A 15,480-nucleotide genomic window follows, 5' to 3' on the forward strand; every position below is an offset into this window, starting at 1 on the left:
TGAGTTGTGTGTACATGGGCAATTGCATGTAGAGAAGCTTGACCTGACCTAGTTGTGTACATGCTGATGGAATGGGCATTTATTTATGACCACAGAAAGAGACCACAATTGCAGACATGTACAGCTTTGAAGCAGGTCCTTTGTTTCTTACTAGTACGTTCAAAGAGATCTGATCACATTTTGGGTACATACGTATGAAGAAATATAATTTAGCTAATATAGATACTGAAATGAGCATAATACTAGAGTCTTACTCTCACCAATGTACATGGAAAGTTTCAGCTATATAAAACCTGGGCTATGAGAAGGTGGTTTTGGCCGAGAGTGGGTGATGGACTGATGGAGAACTGACACCATACTGTACTATACTTTGTGAGTCTGGGATGTTTCTGGATAGGACGTGTCAGCTACGTGAGATGGGGGATGGGTGCCATGAATTGCACCATGAAAGCCCCACCCCATGAGTTTGCCACAATTCCCTGCATTAAGTGGCTAGGGCCATGATTATGTAGTTTATAGCAAATCACCTCATCATGATCCATTGCCTCGCCCAGGTGCGGTATGATATACCGGCAAATGGGATGCTGGCTGTCAGTATACCGACCGTAGCATCCTGCATGCCGGTATACTGGCAGTGAGTCCCTTCACGGGCTCACTGCGCTCGCCATGCTTTGGGCCCATTGGTGAGCTTTGCTTGCCACAGGTTCTATTCCTACTCGGTTGTTGGCAAGGACCCACCAACCGAATGGGGATAACGGGGGGTGTCAGGATTCCGCCGGTAAAATTTTGGTGTCTGGATTCCGGCATCGGTCTCCTGAATGCCGCGATTCCGACCGCCGACATTTTCAATACATCCCGCCTCGCCCACTTTATCCAGTAAGCACTGGGGGCCCCAAGGTGGTCGAGGCGCTCCCCCTAATTTGGGAGTCTCCCGGAGGATCTGGAATAGGGGGTAAGTATTTATTGTTCTCCGAGGTATGCAGTAATTTGTATTCTTGGTGAAGCTCACATCTTACCAGAATTATTTTATTTGCAGAACGAATGAGTACTGTACTATAAATCCGCACACTGACATGTATCCTCTCTGTTCAGGTATTGTCTCTGCTAAAGGTGAGAGCTGGAAAGTGATGAGACGATTTGCGCTTTCAACATTACGAGATTTCGGGATGGGGAAGAATGGCATAGAAATCAAGATTACTGAGGAGGCTGAATGTTTAACCAAGATATTTAAATCCTATGGAGGTGAGTTGTTACTATGCAATATCCACAGGGACAGAGGCTAGAGATTACTATAGAATTTTAGTTATGTTACACACACAAATTTTTTGCCATATGTTTATATACTCCTCCCGGGTGTAGTACGACTGACCGCCGGTCACATGAATACCACCCCTCCTCCCAATTTGACATCAATGACAAGTAGGATTTGAATAATTTAATATAAAATTAATAGTATCACTTGCTGTGTGTTTATGTACCATATCTATTTCACAGAGAAGGGCGCTATTATGTTGGATTAACAAATATTAGTTAAACTGCAGCCTATTAATTCAATCATAACAAGGGGTTAAAGTGTGTTCCGTCATTTCTATTTGGAGACAGAACCAGTTCTGCCTCCTCCGGCCCACCTAACCCTGGTTTGTCAACCCGGCGTGCAGGGAGATGCCACGCGCCAGCTGAGATTTTGTCCTTCCCAACAGCGGCAGCCAGAGGCAGGAGCTGACTCCTGAGCTCTGGCTTCTGGCTCTCGAGTCTCACAGTGTGCGCTATGGGAGAGATGTCATGCGTCATGGCATCTCTCCCATAGTTCTGAGGAGTGGGTGGCCAGACGGACAGCAGCGGTCAGATGCAGGAGCGGGGCTTAAGGTAAGTATTGTGTTTTGGGTTGTTTTTTTTATGTGTGTGTGTATGTGTGCAAGGGGTATTACTACAGGGGTCACTATCAAAGGGGCTTTAATACTAGGGACACTACTGCTGTGAGAATTACTAGGGGCATTACTATAGGCTGCATTACCAAATGGGGCACTACTACAGTGGGCATTATCAAGTGGGGCATTAACATTGGGGGCACTACTACTAGTGGCAATACTACACAGGGCATTACTAGAGGCACAACTACAGGGAAATTACCAAAGGGGCATTAAAACTGGGGGCATTACTACAGGGGGCATTATTAGGGGTACTACTAATGGGGGCAATACAATGGGGGGCATTACCACTGGGGGCACTACTATTGGGGGCATTACTACAGGAGGCATTACTACTGGGGGCACTGCATAAGGGCAGTCACTCCTGAGGGCATAGGGGGCACTGCATAAGGGGCACCACTACCATGGGCTTTGCTTAAGGGGCACTGCATAAGGGGCACTACCACTATGGGCTCTGCATAAGGGACACTACCACTGTGGGTATTGCATAACGGTCACTTCTATGTGGTGTAATGTGAATAAGATTGTGCTTCTGTGTGGCATAATGTGAATTAGGGATACTATTGTGTTACCATGTCCCTTTCTTTTTGAGACCACTCCCTTTATTTTGTGGTGCACGCCTGAGGTGCGCGCAGTCCCTTATTTAGTAAGCTCTGGTCATAACCTTTGTCAATTGTCCGAATATTGACAGGTGAAATATTGACATTGTCAGAATGTCGAAATTAATGTCAGGCTGCAGAGTGTGTTTAGGGTTAAGCTGCAGGGGTGCACTAGGGGGAGGGTTAGAAGATTGGGATAGCAGAGAAAAACTTGCCAGAATGTTGGAGGATTGGAGGTCTGATCCAGAATTGGCAGTCACGTGACTGCCGGGAAGCTACTGGAGCTGCTGCTGCTGTCAGAAGGTAAGTCCTCATTGGGCCACCAGAAAAATTATGTTGACATTCTAACATGTTGACATTTCATTACTGACTACATGATACATATCGACATGGTCAGTGTCAACATTATGTTCATGTCAACATTTTCATGTTGTTCTACAAAAGAAGAACACTAAGGCTGAAGAACAAACTGCATGTTCACAAACTTCACAATTCCCTGAGGAGAGCCTAAGGGTGTCCACCGGAGCTATGTATGAGTCTGACCTATCTGATTCAGACCCTGTAACCCTAGAGATGCCTCCTTCCACCATTTTTGAACCCTCTACAATTGTGATGATGAGTGGTAGTAAAACAAAGGATGGTGATGGTTTAGAGTCAGACAGGGAAATTGAGGATGCTACTGTGGAAGTGCAACAGGATGAGGGGAAAATTTGTGCATCTGATGCTAATGATGATGATGATAAAGAAGTTGATCAAATTCAGGAGGAGGATGTTGTTTTTGTCAAAGTAAGTCAGCTGTTCCTGCCAGTGACAAGAAAAAGGACATTCATATGCATGGGCAAAGGACCAAAAAAATCCACCTCTTTCATGTGGAATATTTTTCTCATCCTTGTTACTTCAATTCATGCAAATTATTAATCAAGATCTGAAGAATCCTATAAAATAATTCAAGCAGTCCAGCATAAGCTACCATCAGTTTTGACCAGCACATGCAATCTCCACCACCAACACCCTCTTTAATCTCCTCATTATTGATCAGTGATAGTCCTGTTGTATTTTATTTGCAAAGGATAAAGAAAGACCAAAAATTCCTCCCTTATCCAGGATTCCCAAAAAATAATCCTTCCGCACTAGACGACCAAGATGAATAGTAGTTTCAAACAGTGCTTGACTGTGAAACAAACATTTGCAAGTATGACAGCCATCATTCTGTTCTACAGTGGATTACTGAAGCCATAATGGCTATGATAGCATTAGATCTGTGTCCAATATCTGCTATCAATGCATCTGGTTTTAGACCATTAGTTGTGGTCATGTGTCCCTGCTACCAAATTCCATCTCTGTTCCATTGTATCAGAACAGAAATTCCTCACCCGTACCGGGAAGTTAAACAAAGTTATTCTTTGCCTATGAAACGCGATGGTACCGACTATCCACCTAAATGCAGCTATGTGGAAAGGTGCGACTGGAGGAACATCAACAAGCCATCCAAGTGTACTTATCAGAGCATGAGATAGAGAAAGGGGGGATATGTTACAATTTCTATGAGGAAGACCCGTGCCTCCAATTTCAACAAACAGAAACTTCTTCTGTAACAGTAGATTCCAGTGGGGATGAGCTAATATTTTGTAATTACATTAATATTAAGATGAGAGGAGGATGATGATGAGTCTAACATGTTCCGAATGTGATGATGAATAACAACACTGTTAGTTGGGTAAACGGCAATGGGTTTAATACAGTCGACAAAGATGTAATCTTCTGTAGGGGCCCAAACAAACCTAGCACTTTAGCCACAAATGTGGCAGTTAATGTCAATGAAGTGCTTGCTTTGTTAAATTATGTATGTCCATTTTAATATACAGTACAAAATACAGGCGGGTGGGAGGGCCCAAGGACAGTTCCGTCATGTACCACTTTTATTTCATTATAGGCTGGATTTTGGGAGCATATTTGAATACATATTAATCAATTAATTTTCATTAATCAAAAATGCATAAGAAACCTCACATTTAGGATTCTTGTTTTTAATAATTCCACATACAGTATTTCTATTTTAATGTTTTAATAAATAATATCAATCAAATCTCATGTTCGAATGCTTGTTTTTTAATACTTTCTTCCATATTTTTTATTTTTCCTTTTTTGATCATATAATCAGTCAATGCTTTATGTGCCTTCCACTTCATACTCTGCCTTCTTTTTTTATATTTTATTTTACTGTCCTTGGGCCTCTGATCTACTGTAGTTCTTGATTAACGATAACATTCTATGGGGTCATATAATTTAATAAACAGCTTTTATGCCTGCCACTGCTGTACCGCAATGTTTTATAGATATGCTATATGCTTTTAAAGTAACTGCTGTGTGTTTGTGCCACTGCTCTTCCACTTCATTTAGTAACCTAGCTGGCTGCAACTGTTGGCCAATATTGGTGAACAGTATTGTGAGCTGGTCGAAATTAACTGGAAATTAAATTGATGATTTTAGCTCTTATTATCAGTTTTCAAGAAATCCAAAACCAAATCCAAGCCAAAAAACTTGAAGGTGGTTTTGCCAAAACAAAAAACAAAAACATGAGGGTCCGCACACATTAAAAATAAAAAACATTTCTCTTTTTCCATTTCTAGGAAAGCCCTTTAATAATTTGACCATCATGAATGCTGCTGTAGCCAATATAATTGTGTCCATACTACTCAGCCGTAGATTTGAATATGATGATCCAACCCTACTGGAGCTCATGAGATCAGTTAATGAAAATATCAGACTCCTGGGAAGTCCTATGGCCCGGGTAAGTTATTGTCCAATTGCTGTTTCAAGGAATTATTTTTTTTACAGTTCTTTATTTTTTTTCTACTTTCGTGTGACAAATAATCCCTCCATTCAAAGCCTATTTAATATAATATCTCCACATTCTACCAAATACCCTTAATATATCAAAATTGTTGTTCTACTGTAATTTTTAACTTGAGATAAACTGAAAAACTTAAAACTGGGCAGTTATTTCAGGATAGCTGGTTGAGTAACTGCAAACCATTTGTCTTATAAAGATTTAATTTAAGTGATTGTTTTTTTCTGAGAATCAAACCCAGTACTTTTATACCCTCAGTCAGCACAGAGCAATGATGAGTTTGGAGACTTGCAAACTAAGTTGATATTACAGTACTGGGTTTGTTTCTCGGAAAAAAACAGCCACTGAGGCTTCAGCTCTTTGAAGGAAGTGGAATCCCATATGGCCCAATCAACCGTATAAAGCAAGTACTCTGAACGCCAGATCTCGGTACTGCATGAAGAACACAAGGTGGTGACTTGATGGGCTTGATATAAATAACAATCCGGTATGCAGAATCTTTATTAGGTGTGTTGATTGTGCACCCTTGTAAAAAATACTACACTTTAGGTGCTTGTTCCTCTTCCTTGCTTATATATACAGAGCCGGCCCTAACCGAAATAATGCCCTAGGCGAGATTTTTGCTGGTGCCCACTAGCACCACCGCTAGTTCCACCTCTGACCCTGCACCCCTTTCCCAGCACCATCATCCCTCACCCATAGCAGTCCTTATTTTGGTGTTACCACCCCCTATATTTTAAACAGGAACATTGCGCACATCTGGCGCACAGCCCAAAAAGGAGTGTGTTTTTGCTGGCAAGGGACATGGCCACACAATAGTGCCCCCAGTTCAAATTATGCCACGCAGTCGTGCAACTTTATTGACAATTTATCATGTGATAGTGTCCCTAATTCATGTTACATCACACAATAGTACCACTTCACCTTATATATGTTACTCCTCACAGTAGGGCCCCTTATTCACATTACATCACACTGTATTGCTCCTTATGCACATTACACCACACCATATTGCTCTTTATTCACACTAGAACACACAGTAGTGCAGTTTCTATATGTTATGCCACACAGTAGAGCATCTGATACACATAATGCCACACATTAGTAATGCATTTGTACACATAATACGACACAGTAATGCCCCTTACATATATGACACACATTATTAATGTCCTTATAAGCATAATGCGCCTTACACATTATGCCAACCTTTATTAATTCCCTTATACACATAATGTCCCTTACACATATGCCACACATTATTAATGCCCTTATACAAATGGCCCTTACACATATGCCGCACATTATTAATGCATTTATACACGACACACTTATTGCCCCTTACAAATATGCCAAACACTATTACACAACCAACCCACTCACATGCACACAGCACTGTCACTAACACTGTGACCTCTGCCTCTGCTTGGATACAGATGTGTCCTCATAAATCTTGCCTCAGTGCACCATGCAGCATGAGATGCCTGGTGTGAGTCAACTGGCAACTCTGCTAACAGCAGGTGCCTATTTTTGATGAAAATGCATCTTGTTTGCATTACTATGTGGCTAGGATGCACATGCATCTATGATTAAAATGATATGTGGCATGCCTATATACTGTGTGCGACTGTGGCTGTATCTACATACAAAATGCTACACACAGACTATAGGCATGCCGCATATCATTTTAATCAGCAGAAGCTACTTGTGCCCATAGGCATGCAAAATGCCCTAGGCAGTTGCCTAGTTTGCCTATGCCTAGGGCCGGCTGTGTGTGTGTGTGTGTGTGTGTGTGTGTGTGTGTGTGTGTGTGTGTGTGTGTGTGTGTGTGTGTATATATATATATATATATATATATATAAGCAGGACAAGTGGTGCAGCACTCCAATGATTACAATACCAGGTTGATGTAAAGATGCAACGTTTCAATGCCCTCTTTAATGCGCCATTTTCGTCAGGATATATATATGTATAGTAGAACAAATCCGGCACTCCACAGGGTAGGTAAAAAAAAACAACGGTAACTTGACTTGGGTGCCCTCCAGGGGTATAGCAACCCCCTGTATATAGGAAAAGAAAGCGAGGCGGCACCTCCAAGGTTTAGAATCAAAAGAACTTTAGTGCGCGCAGTCTAGTGTAAAACATCAACGTTTCGGGGCATGCTGCCCCATCAATTGTCTTGATAAAAGAGCTATGAAACGTTGACATAAGCAACTGTGTCAGCCTTTTCTTCAAGTCTCCCGAGTGCCAGTTGAACACTGTCTATAGATTATTTCAAATGACAGGGCACCGGAGCAATTAACATTAACCCTATAAGAGGAGTGCCAAACTTCCACACTGTGTGTATATATATATATATATATATATATAAAAGGGAACTAGAACCGGCACTCACTCTATTTCACTATGCTTCGGTGCCCTCTGGGAGCGTCAGTATAAAGCGCTTCCTGGTAACCAGGCGTCAGATAGACGTAGGACACCGCTGTGTAAACAAACATCAAAGTGCAGTGCTGTGCAAATAACAAATGTTAAAAATAAAATAAAATGAACATATCCATAGGACATGCCATCCAAATAAGGAAACACACTTAAAAATACTAGCTTGGGACAAGATCTAGGGACAAGAAAAAGAGCCCAAAGGGCACATAATCACTAGAGGTAACATGGAATACAGGAATAGTTATAAAAACACTGCTGCATAAATAAACAGATGACAATCTAAGATCCATATATCCCACATTACCCTCAATATATATAGCCTCAAACGACATATGCTGACTGGACGGATGTATAAACTAGTAACCAGAAAAAAAAAAAAGTACGACAAATGTACCCCCTGGCACTAATTAAATAGCTCAGTTTAGATCACAGGTTCTCAAACTCGGTCCTCAGGACCCCACACGGTGCATGTTTTGCAGGTCTTCTAACAGAATCACAAGTAACATAATTAGCTCCATCTGTGGACCTTTTAAAATGTGTCAGTGAGTAATTAATACACCTGTGCACTTACTGGGTTACCTGCAAAACATGCACTGTGTGGGGTCCTGAGGACCGAGTTTGAGAACCACTGGTTTAGATTGATTTTAATTCTTAGATTTAATCCTCTGTATGCAGCTCACTGTGATAAAAAGGGACTTCAATATATACACCAAAAAACAAACATAAAATACAGACAGCGCTCACAGACTAACTTATTAAATTAATATTTATTTATTAAAAACTCCTTTATACCTCAAACCACACCTATATAAACTAGAGATGAGCGGGTTCGGTTTCTCTGAATCCGAACCCGCCAGAACTTCATGTTTTTTTTCACGGGTCCGAGCGACTCGGATCTTCCCGCCTTGCTCGGTTAACCCGAGCGCGCCCGAACGTCATCATGACGCTGTCGGATTCTCGCGAGACTCGGATTCTATATAAGGAGCCGCGCGTCGCCGCCATTTTCACACGTGCATTGAGATTGATAGGGAGAGGACGTGGCTGGCGTCCTCTCCATTAGAATAGATTAGAAGAGAGAGAGAGAGAGAGAGATTGTGCAGACAGAGTTTACCACAGTGACCAGTGCAGTTGTTGTTAAGTTAACTTTTATTTAATATATCCGTTCTCTGCTATATCCGTTCTCTGCCTGAAAAAAACGATACACAGCAGTCACACAGTGTGACTCAGTCTGTGTGCACTCAGCTCAGCCCAGTGTGCTGCACATCAATGTATAAAAGCTTATAATAATTGTGGGGGAGACTGGGGAGCACTGCAGGTTGTTATAGCAGGAGCCAGGAGTACATAATATTATATTAATTTAAAATTAAACAGTGCACACTTTTGCTGCAGGAGTGCCACTGCCAGTGTGACTAGTGGTGACCAGTGCCTGACCACCAGTATAGTAGTATATTGTTGTATACTATCTCTTTATCAACCAGTCTATATTAGCAGCAGACACAGTACAGTGCGGTAGTTCACGGCTGTGGCTACCTCTGTGTCGGCAGTCGGCACTCGGCAGGCAGTCCGTCCATCCATAATTGTATAATTATATACCACCTAACCGTGGTATTTTTTTTTCTTTCTTTATACCGTCGTCATAGTCATACTAGTTGTTACGAGTATACTACTATCTCTTTATCAACCAGTGTACAGTGCGGTAGTTCACGGCTGTGGCTACCTCTGTGTCGGCAGTCGGCAGGCAGTCCGTCCATCCATAATTGTATTATTATAATATATACCACCTAACCGTGGTTTTTTTTTCATTCTTTATACCGTCATAGTGTCATACTAGTTGTTACGAGTATACTACTATCTCTTTATCAACCAGTGTACAGTGCGGTAGTTCACGGCTGTGGCTACCTCTGTGTCGGCAGTCGGCAGGCAGTCCGTCCATCCATAATTGTATTATAATATATACCACCTAACCGTGGTTTTTTTTTCATTCTTTATACCGTCATAGTGTCATACTAGTTGTTACGAGTATACTACTATCTCTTTATCAACCAGTGTACAGTGCGGTAGTTCACGGCTGTGGCTACCTCTGTGTCGGCAGTCGGCAGGCAGTCCGTCCATCCATAATTGTATTATAATATATACCACCTAACCGTGGTTTTTTTTTCATTCTTTATACCGTCATAGTCAGTCATACTAGTTGTTACGAGTATACTACTATCTCTTTATCAACCAGTGTACAGTGCGGTAGTTCACGGCTGTGGCTACCTCTGTGTCGGCACTCGGCAGGCAGTCCGTCCATCCATAATTGTATTATAATATATACCACCTAACCGTGGTTTTTTTTTCATTCTTTATACCGTCATAGTCAGTCATACTAGTTGTTACGAGTATACTACTATCTCTTTATCAACCAGTGTACAGTGCGGTAGTTCACGGCTGTGGCTACCTCTGTGTCGGAACTCGGCAGGCAGTCCGTCCATCCATAATTGTATTACAATATATACCACCTAACCGTGGTTTTTTTTTCATTCTTTATACCGTCATAGTCAGTCATACTAGTTGTTACGAGTATACTACTATCTCTTTATCAACCAGTGTACAGTGCGGTAGTTCACGGCTGTGGCTACCTCTGTGTCGGCACTCGGCAGGCAGTCCGTCCATCCATAATTGTATTACAATATATACCACCTAACCGTGGTTTTTTTATACCACCTAACCGTGGCAGTCCGTCCATAATTGTATACTAGTATCCAATCCATCCATCTCCATTGTTTACCTGAGGTGCCTTTTAGTTCTGCCTATAAAATATGGAGAACAAAAAAGTTGAGGTTCCAAAATTAGGGAAAGATCAAGATCCACTTCCACCTCGTGCTGAAGCTGCTGCCACTAGTCATGGCCGAGACGATGAAATGCCAGCAACGTCGTCTGCCAAGGCCGATGCCCAATGTCATAGTACAGAGCATGTCAAATCCAAAACACCAAATATCAGAAAAAAAAGGACTCCAAAACCTAAAATAAAATTGTCGGAGGGGAAGCGTAAACTTGCCAATATGCCATTTACCACACGGAGTGGCAAGGAACGGCTGAGGCCCTGGCCTATGTTCATGGCTAGTGGTTCAGGTTTTTTGGAAGGGACATCCTGCGTGACACTGCAGTGCCACTCCTAGATGGGCCCGGTGTTTGTGTCGGCCACTAGGGTCGCTAATCTTACTCACACAGTCAGCTACCTCATTGCGCCTCTTTTTTTCTTTGCGTCATGTGCTGTTTGGGGAGGGTTTTTTGGAAGGGCCATCCTGCGTGACACTGCAGTGCCACTCCTAGATGGGCCCGGTGTTTGTGTCGGCCACTAGGGTCGCTAATCTTACTCACACAGCTACCTCATTGCGCCTCTTTTTTTCTTTGCGTCATGTGCTGTTTGGGGAGGGTTTTTTGGAAGGGACATCCTGCGTGACACTGCAGTGCCACTCCTAGATGGGCCCGGTGTTTGTGTCGGCCACTAGGGTCGCTTATCTTACTCACACAGCGACCTCGGTGCAAATTTTAGGACTAAAAATAATATTGTGAGGTGTGAGGTATTCAGAATAGACTGAAAATGAGTGTAAATTATGGTTTTTGAGGTTAATAATACTTTGGGATCAAAATGACCCCCAAATTCTATGATTTAAGCTGTTTTTTAGTGTTTTTGGAAAAAAACACCCGAATCCAAAACACACCCGAATCCGACAAAAATAATTCGGTGAGGTTTTGCCAAAACGCGTTCGAACCCAAAACACGGCCGCGGAACCGAACCCAAAACCAAAACACAAAACCCGAAAAATTTCAGGCGCTCATCTCTAATATAAACTTGTAATATATTACTACTGGCTCACTGCAACAAATATGCAGCACTTTATCACTGGCCTTGAATAGATTGACACATCTCATTAACACAGCATTAAGGTGGTCATTCAGAATTGTTCGCTCGTTGATGATTTTCACTATACTGCGATTTGTTGCTAATTGCGCATTGCGCATGGTACGCAGCGCGCGTGCGCTTAGTTATTTAACACAAAACTTAGTAGATTTACACAAGCTCGAGCAACGTTTTTTCATCGCTCGAGTGATCGTAGTGTGATTGACAGGAAGTGGGTGTTTCTGGGCGGAAACTGGCCGTTTTCAGGGAGTGTGCTGAAAAACGCAGGCGTTCCACGTAAAAACGCCGGAGTGGTTGGAGAAATGGGGGAGTGGCTGGCCAAACGCAGGGCATGTTTGTGACATCAAACCAGGAACTAAACGGACTGATGTGATCTCAATCTAGGTGTAGGTCTGGAGCTACTCAGAAACTGCAAGGAATTATTTAGTAGCAGTTCTGCTAATCTTTTGTTCGCTATTCTGCTAAGCTCAGATACACTCCCAGAGGGTGGCGGCCTAGCGTGTGCAATGCTGCTAAAAGCAGCTAGCGAGCGAACAACTCGGAATGAGGGCCTAAGACAATTTCACCGGGTGTGGTTCATCAAATCGACAGTATCTAGGTCGACAATGTTTAGGTCGACCACTATAGGCTGACAGTCACTAGGTCGACATGGATGGAAGGTCGACAGGGTTTCTAGGTCGACATGTGCTAGGTCGACAGGTCTAAAGGTCAACATGAGGATTTTTTGTGTGTGTTGTTTTCTTCGTAGAGTGACCGGGATCCCAAATTAGTTCACCGCGTCCCCTCGCATGGCTCGCTTCGCTCGCCATGCTTCGGGCATGGTGCCTTCGCTCCGCTACCGCCTCGCTCGGCACAGATTACCGTTCCAAAAATATATATTTTTTTTAAACTCATGTCGACCTTTAGACCTGTCGACCTAGCACATGTCGACCTAGAAACCCTGTCGACCTTCCATCCATGTCGACCTAGTGACTGTCGACCTATAGTGGTCGACCTAAACATTGTCGCCCTAGACAGTGTCGATCTTCAGACCGGATCCCATTTCACCTTATATCTTAAATACCATGAATAACAAATATTGCTATATTGTCATTAAAGTTAAAGATGAGAATTAGTAACAATAAAAAGCTGATACTATGAGATCTCTTTGATCTGAGAGTAAATAAACGTTCAATATTTCCATGCAGCTGATGTTAATACAGGTTGAGTATCCCTTATCCAAAATGCTTGGGACCAGAAGTATTTTGGATATCGGATATCGGATTTTTCCGTATTTTGGAATAATTGTATACCATAATGATATGCACAGAATGCATTTATGTTACATATACACCTTATACACACAGCCTGAAGGTAATTTTAGCCAATATTTTTAATAACTTTGTGCATTAAACAAAGTGTGTCTACATTCACACAATTCATTTATGTTTCAGATACACCTTATACACACAGTCTGAAGGTCATTTAATACAATATTTTTAATAACTTTGTGCATTAAACAAAGTTTGTGTACACTGAGCCATCAGAAAACAAAGGTTTTACTATCTCACTCTCACTCAAAAAATTCCGTATTTCGGAATATTCCGTATTTCGGAATATTTGGATATGGGATACTCAACCTGTACAAAATTCCTCTGTTTTTGAACTTTATTAGTAGGTTAGCATGCAAAGCTTCAAAGCAATTACCGTAAGTCCCGAATAAGGATCCTAACTATCTCTAACTACTGCCTACTACGGAGCACAACCTGACTCATTACTGGGTAATTCATCTTAGATCTCCAGATAAGGGCCCTCATTCCGAGTTGATCGCTCGGTATTTTTCATCGCATCGCAGTGAAATTCCGCTTAGTACGCATGCGCAATATTCGCACTGCGACTGCGCCAAGTATTTTTACAATGAAGATAGTATTTTTACTCACGGCTTTTTCTTCGCTCCGGCGATCGTAGTGTGATTGACAGGAAATGGGTGTTACTGGGCGGAAACACGGCGTTTTAGGGGCGTGTGGATGAAAACGCTACCGTTTCCGGAAAAAACGCAGGAGTGGCCGGAGAAACGGGGGAGTGTCTGGGCGAACGCTGGGTGTGTTTGTGACGTCAAACCAGGAACGACAAGCACTGAACTGATCGCAGATGCCGAGTAAGTCTGAAGCTACTCCGAAACTGCTAAGTAGTTTGTAATCGCAATATTGCGAATACATCGGTCGCAATTTTAAGAAGCTAAGATACACTCCCAGTAGGCGGCGGCTTAGCGTGAGCAACTCTGCTAAATTCGCCTTGCGAGCGATCAACTCGGAATGAGGGCCCAGGCTTGCTAAAAAAGGTTTACTCAAGCACCAGAGCCAGGAGTTGAAGTGATAAAGTGTTGCATATTTGTTGCAGTGAGCCAGTAGTAATATATTACAAGTTTATATAGGTGTGGTTTGAGGTGTAAAGGAGTTTTTAATAAATAAATAAATATTAATTTAATAATTTAGTCTGTTAGCGCTGTCTGTATTTTATGTTTGTTTTTTAGTAACCAGAAACATAGCTACGTAGAAAAAAATGTATGTACTGTGTAACATCAGTAACAAGTCCCACTGGAAAAAAAACCAAATAAATTAGTACACAATATAGATGTTACTGAAAAACATTCCATTGAATTTTGTCATTGAGGCCGTTAGGCTGAATGGTGTCCATGGAATAAATCCATCTCACCTCCATGCGTAGGAGTTGACCCCCACGGTCGCCCCCTCTTAAAGACTTGGAGATGTGGTCAATAATTTGAAAATTCAAATCGTGGAGAGAATGTTTCAACTCCGCATAGTGTTTCGCTGCCGGTTGGTCCGAAGAGTTGCCGGTAATAGCATGTTTAACTGCCGATCTATGCATGGCTAGTCGTTCGCGGGCACTACATACCGTCTTGCCCACATATTGTAACTTGCAGGGACAGGTGATTAAATATACAATGTGGGTGGTAGTACAGGTAACCACATGTCTGATGGTAATCGATTTGCCTGTGACTGTAAAATGAGCAGTGTTCATGATAGATTGAATGAGAAAAGATGAGGGAATGAAGAACCAGAGGATTGAAGATTGTATGTTTGAATGAAAGTTTTGGTGGTGTTAATCATAAGGAAGCAAATGATTCTAGAAATATTACAAAGGTGGATGTGGCATAATTAAAGTACTGAATGTGGGGAATGAAGGACAGGGAGGAATTGAGGTTATAAGCCAGGCAGTTGACTTGAGGGACAAAAGTGAGTGTGGTGCTGTCAACAGATTGTGAGAGTAGTGAAGTTAAGGGGTCTAGATTGAGGGGAATACTATGGTTTATTTTTAGACATATTCAGTTTGATAAACCATTGGGAAAGCAAGGGTAAGACAGAGATACTGTACAACAGAAGATGGTTGGAGAGAAGACAAGGACGTAGAGAGAGATTTGTGTGTCATTGACATAGTAGTGGCACAGGACTTCTAATTCTGCTATGCAGTTGAAAAAGACCATAATGTTTACAGGGGCCAAACCTTTCCAAGTGAATCCTTCTATGCTAGCCTGATAATCTGTCAAACATGAGAAGGGCAAGCTAAGTCAACTGGGACAGCTGTGTTTCCAAGCACTTTTAATGGGGCCACCAAAAGTGCAAAAATATGCCAACAAAGCCATAGTCTTTGTTGGGAACATGGTGCATCCAAAAATAATATATGAGCTTGCATTTGATGCAAAACAATTTGCCACAGTCAGAGCAACACCATAAGAAACATGGAGCAGTGATCGGT

The 15,480-nt window shown here is 42.2% G+C and overlaps 1 protein-coding gene across 1 annotated transcript in view; it reads left to right on the forward strand.

Moving 5' to 3' along the window:
• LOC134908916 (cytochrome P450 2C5-like) overlaps positions 1 to 15,480 on the forward strand; it is a 104,371-nt gene that overhangs the window by 73,496 nt on the left and 15,395 nt on the right. The window contains exons 4-5 of the mRNA XM_063915155.1: positions 1,093 to 1,242; positions 5,158 to 5,318. Coding sequence (XP_063771225.1) covers positions 1,093 to 1,242; positions 5,158 to 5,318 — 311 coding nt within the window. The remainder of the gene's footprint in view (positions 1 to 1,092; positions 1,243 to 5,157; positions 5,319 to 15,480) is intronic.

The sequence above is a fragment of the Pseudophryne corroboree genome, chromosome 4 (assembly GCF_028390025.1).
Source record: "Pseudophryne corroboree isolate aPseCor3 chromosome 4, aPseCor3.hap2, whole genome shotgun sequence".
Classification (NCBI taxonomy): domain Eukaryota; kingdom Metazoa; phylum Chordata; class Amphibia; order Anura; family Myobatrachidae; genus Pseudophryne; species Pseudophryne corroboree.